Genomic DNA, 5113 nt, shown 5'->3' with positions numbered 1-5113 from the left:
CGGTATCGGCCTAAAAATTTCATAAATATCGGTATCGGCCTGAAAAAGTGATATCGGTCGAGCTCTATATAATGTTAAATGAACATTCTTCTAATCTTTATTTGGCTAATCTTCCATTCTGCTGCAGAGTTATCTTGAAATGATACTACAAGTGGTATTTCTTTAAGTCTAATTTATTGATACTTCTTATAGCAAATGCTTTTCTGTGAATGTAACATAATTAAATGATCAATTAATTTTATGCTATAGATAATGAAAACAACTAGATTTTCTAAACTAAAAAGCTATGCCTTTGTGTAAGTTAATTTAGTTTTTAAGTCTAGATCTTCAGTTTAAAGCAGTGGTCCAACTAAAACACTTGCAATGGAAACTACCACCAACGTCATTATGATAGGTGGAGTAAAGGTGAAATTTCCTTGTAAACCTTATCCATCCCAACTATCGATGATGAGTAAAATTGTGAAAGGACTGCAAAATCAAAAGCATTGTTTACTTGAAAGTCCAACTGGCAGTGGAAAAAGTCTTGCACTTTTATGTTCTGCTTTGGCTTGGCAGGAAGATATGAGAAGCAAACTGAATGAGGAAAGTGTGTCTTGCAATGATGATGCTTCGGATAATGCTAATGCTGCCAATGCAAGCACATGCAGTTCGAATGATTTTGAAATTGATTCGACACGTGATGCCAAGCATGAGCCAAAAAGCAAGTCCTTTCAAAATGCAAAAGTTCCTACAATATGGTTTGGTACTAGAACCCATAAGCAGATATCTCAGATCACTCGTGAATTGGGACGAACAGAATACAAAAATGTGAACATGACAATTTTGTCAAGTCGTGAACATTCCTGCATACATCCAGTGAATGAAAAGTCAAGCAATAAGAATGATGGTTGTAGAGATCTTTTAAAAGGGAGACATGTTGATCTTCCGGGTAGCAAATGTTCGTTTTATCAAAATGTTCATCGCATGAGAACTCACAGAAACCTTTACAGCTGTGGCCTTACTTCGGCATGGGATTTAGAAGATCTAGTGAAACTAGGCAGGCAAGTTCGGGCCTGCCCTTATTACAGCACAAGAGAACTAACAACAACGGCATCAATTGTATTTTGCCCATACAACTATTTGATTGATCCAGGCATCAGAAGTCAATTAAATATAAATGTCAGTAACCAGGTTCTGATCTTTGACGAGGCACATAACATTGAAGACAGTGCACGTGATGCAGCTAGTAACACAGTGAATGAAATGGAGCTTGTCAACACTATTGCTGACTTAGACCATTTAATAGCAGATCATGTACGAGTAGAACAACATCAACCACTTCATCTTTTGTGTGCTAAGGTTGGTCAATGGATGCAAAAATGTTCTGAAAGTCTTGACGAGACTGGATATGAGACATGGTCTAAAGTGTGGTCTGGAAAAGAGTTCATTCAATGTTTAACAGAATGGGGTATTACTGCTGACACATTGCCTATTTTACAAAAGAGCTACAAAGACGCTTTAGATACTGGTGATGAAGCTGAAGAAACAGAAGATCCAAGGGTACTGCAGTCTGCTAGTCAAAAACTTCTTGGTGGTATGTTTCAAGTTTTGTCCTATCTGTTGTATGGAGAAGAAAAATTTGCCAATGATTATCGAGTTACAATTATTCGACAAGCTGAATATGGCGTACCACCACCTAAACGAACTAGAGACGGCTGGATAGCAATGAATAAACGTGCCTCTAAATATTTTTCAATTAACCTTCATTTTTGGTGCCTCAATCCAGCAGTGGCATTTTCAGATTTAGCGTCGACTCACTGCGTTATTTTAACATCAGGCACATTGTCACCTATGTCATCGTTCTCTTCAGAGCTGGGAATGTCTTTTCCAATTCAACTGGAAGCTTCCCACGTTATTGCTAATTCGCAAGTTTGGGTTGGTGCTGTTGGGAGTGGACCTGGTGGTCATTGCTTGCAAGCAACTTATCAAAACACTAATGCGCTGACTTTTCAGGATGAACTGGGAAGCGTTGTATCGTCAGTATGTGACATTGTTCCTTTTGGCGTTTTATGCTTTTTTTCAAGTTACAAAATGTTGGAAAAGCTGAGTGAGCGTTGGAAAAATACCAATTTGTGGAATGACATATCTCTAAAGAAGACAATTTTTTGCGAACCCCATGGAAAAAATAAAGCCGATTTTCAAGACGTTTTGCAAGCGTTTTATGAACAGGTTTCGTCTTCAGATGATGGTGGCACTACGACCGGAGCATTGCTCCTTGCTGTATGCCGTGGAAAAATCAGTGAAGGCCTTGATTTTTCTGACAACAATGCCAGAGCGGTCATCACTGTCGGAATTCCTTTTCCAAATTTCAAAGACCGTCAGGTGGAGCTGAAGCGAAAATACAATGATGCACACTCCAAAAGTCGGGGCTTGTTATCAGGTAGTGATTGGTATGAAATACAAGCTTTTCGAGCGCTAAATCAAGCTTTGGGTCGTTGTATTAGGCACAAAAATGACTGGGGTGCATTGATTATCGTCGATGACCGCTTTTGTAAAAACACTAAGAGGTACAGCAAAGGCTTGTCTAAGTGGGTTCGACAAAAACTGAAAACATTTCCAAGTTTTCAGTCAGTTTCTGAGTCTTTGGCATCTTTTTGCGAATTTCAAAGGTCGGAACAAAGATCAGATTCCTTTCAACCTCTTTGCGGTGAATCCTTCACTTGCTTGAATGAAGTTTGCAACACCAGCCAATTTAAAAATACGTCTGATTCAGGCTTCAATTCTAAAAATCCTGACTTGACTTTGACACTCCAATCTGATAGGACGGTTGAAAGTTTACCTTTCCCTAGTTCTAACGTTACAATTTTCAACGGTCCGTCCAAGACAGAAAGCAAGCATTTTTCAAAAGCAAAAGATGGTTACTCGCAAAAAGTCCAGGTAAAAGTTAACGATTTTCATTCTTCCGAAAAGAGTAGCACGAGTTGTGATAAACTTTTCAGTGTTTTCACTGGTCAAATGGGAAAAAAATCTACGATTAATCAGTCAAAAGTTGTTCAGAAAAGCACTAACTTTTTCAAAATAAAGAATACCTATGACAATAACGACACTGCTGTTGATGCTCAAGTGCGTGAAAATGTTGTGCCAAAGTCGGAATATGTCATCGAGAATTCTGTGGATATGTTGGTACAACCCTCTGCTGTTGACGATATCATTTTAATTCCATCAACACCAGAAAAGCTTGATCAAGTAGTGGTTATTCCAGAATCACCCAGGTTAGATTTTGACGACGATTTTCAACCAATTTCCTCTGCTAAGCGAAAAGCTTACTCTAACTCGAAAAGCAGTACTACGATTGCGCAGCAATTAGCCAAAAAATGCAAGAAATCCATTACTTTTACCGCTGTTGAAGGTAATGTTAGTGACTGCAAAGCAAAAACATTCCCAAAAGGTAACGCACAGCTTGAAAAAGGATCTCAAGAACTTTTTAAACCGTCAACCCGGAGAAGACGAAGTTTAAAAGCAAGCCGATCAGAGAAGAATGCCACAACCAACGGTGAGACATCTCCGGCAGAAGCCACATTCACCAAGCAAGCTTACAATTGCTTGTCGTGTCACGGAAATTTATTTTCGTGTATAACAAAGATGGAGCCGGTTACCCACAACTTCACGTATATCAAAGATGTATTCTCTGATGCTCAGAACGTTTTTTCTTTGTCTGAGTTTCCCAAAGGCAGCAAACTCGACAAAACAGTTCAAACTAAGCAGGGCATTAACTTTGATACTGTCTGGAGTCAAAGCGATAAACTTGCTTTGCAATTCTTTCATTGCAGTAATTGTGATTCTATTATTGCTTTTCATCCAGTAAATTCTAAGCGTCATTCTCAGTTTTACATTTTATCGTCAAAAATCGTTTCCGATCAATCAAAGATGAATGACATTGCGTCGTGAACTTCCACGATCAAAAACCTCATCAGACATTCGCTGCTTTTGATAGAAAGGAAAATTCTTGAAATGTTAGTTGATGATTTTATACGAATGCTGTCACCAGAAACATACCCAGACAGCAAATCAATCTCAAAAACTATGATTTGTTATCTGGGTAGTCATGGTGACTCGGCACTGTATCCACTAATTTGAGAGCTTTTTAAGGACTTTAGAATTAGATGTTTTTCGGTGTATGTTCAAGTATTCTATGGCACATTCGGGAGAACTATGTTGCATCATAAAAGTTGTCAAAAAAACATAAAATAAGAAAACAAAAGACATGATATTTGAACTCGGTCATCGCTTTTTTTTATGCAACAAACTTCTTTACCACAACTTTTTTACACAGTTCGTTACAAACCACTATTTTTAAAATGCTGTATTACCCAATAGATTTTCATGTTGAATTTGAACACCACTCTCATTAATTTTGTTTGTATTTGGCAACACTTGCATTTTGTCGCTGGTAAGTCTTTTGATTTAAATTGTAACAAGGTTATTAGATGAAAGACAAATCAAGGTTTTATAATCGATTTTATATCTGTTTACCATCCTCTATGTAGCAGCCGACTACTCATTTGCTTTACTCATTTACTCATCAACATAATTTTAAATGCTAGCGCTTGCTCATCAATCCAATCTCTCATAATTATTTATGGCAGGAGAATTCATCATCTAAATTCGGTTTTCTCACTAGTTGGGTGGCTGATTCTTTCCGTGCAGCTAAGTGAAGAATTTATTCTAACTTGCAGTTGAGACAGCCTGGTTGTTATTTTTGTTGATATTTGCACTGTGTATTTTTATAATTATTTTTTTTTTCTATTCAACAAGCTTTAAGTTTTCATCATTGTGGTTATAATTTTTTTCTTGCATCCCACGGATACTAAGTCGCACGTTTAGGCTGGTGTGTACCGAAAGAAGCTAATAAGATTTGTCACAGGATGAGAACTAGCCTACTGTCAAAATGTATATTAAAAACCTAACAAGTTTGAGTTTTCGTATTTTCTTAAGCACATTGTTATCTTGAAAAGTCCTGTAGAAAATATTCTGTAGGCTACCTTCCGAATAAGTAACGTATTTTTATTTTAGTGTGTGGCGCGTCTCGCTGATCGTTCGGTACTGGAGAAAACCTAAAATCGACGATTGCCAG

General features: G+C 37.6%; 1 protein-coding gene across 1 annotated transcript; it reads left to right on the top strand.

The window, feature by feature from the left end:
• The first annotated feature begins 381 nt into the window (after positions 1-381).
• LOC145782775 (Fanconi anemia group J protein homolog) lies at positions 382-4895 on the top strand. Its single transcript, XM_082594536.1, has one exon. The coding sequence runs from the start codon at positions 388-390 to the stop codon at positions 3925-3927; it is 3540 nt and encodes a 1179-aa protein (XP_082450662.1). The 5' UTR covers positions 382-387; the 3' UTR covers positions 3928-4895.
• The last annotated feature ends 218 nt before the right edge of the window (positions 4896-5113 follow it).

Source organism: Aplidium turbinatum, chromosome 14 (assembly GCF_918807975.1).
Source record: "Aplidium turbinatum chromosome 14, kaAplTurb1.1, whole genome shotgun sequence".
Lineage (NCBI taxonomy): Eukaryota > Metazoa > Chordata > Ascidiacea > Aplousobranchia > Polyclinidae > Aplidium > Aplidium turbinatum.
Note: the sequence above shows the minus strand (reverse complement) of the source record. Positions and strands in the feature narration are given on the sequence as shown.

Bases quoted from the DNA above. Each gene is read 5' to 3' on its own strand.
- LOC145782775 (XM_082594536.1), top strand. From the start codon at position 388: ATGATAGGTGGAGTAAAGGTGAAATTTCCTTGTAAACCTTATCCATCC.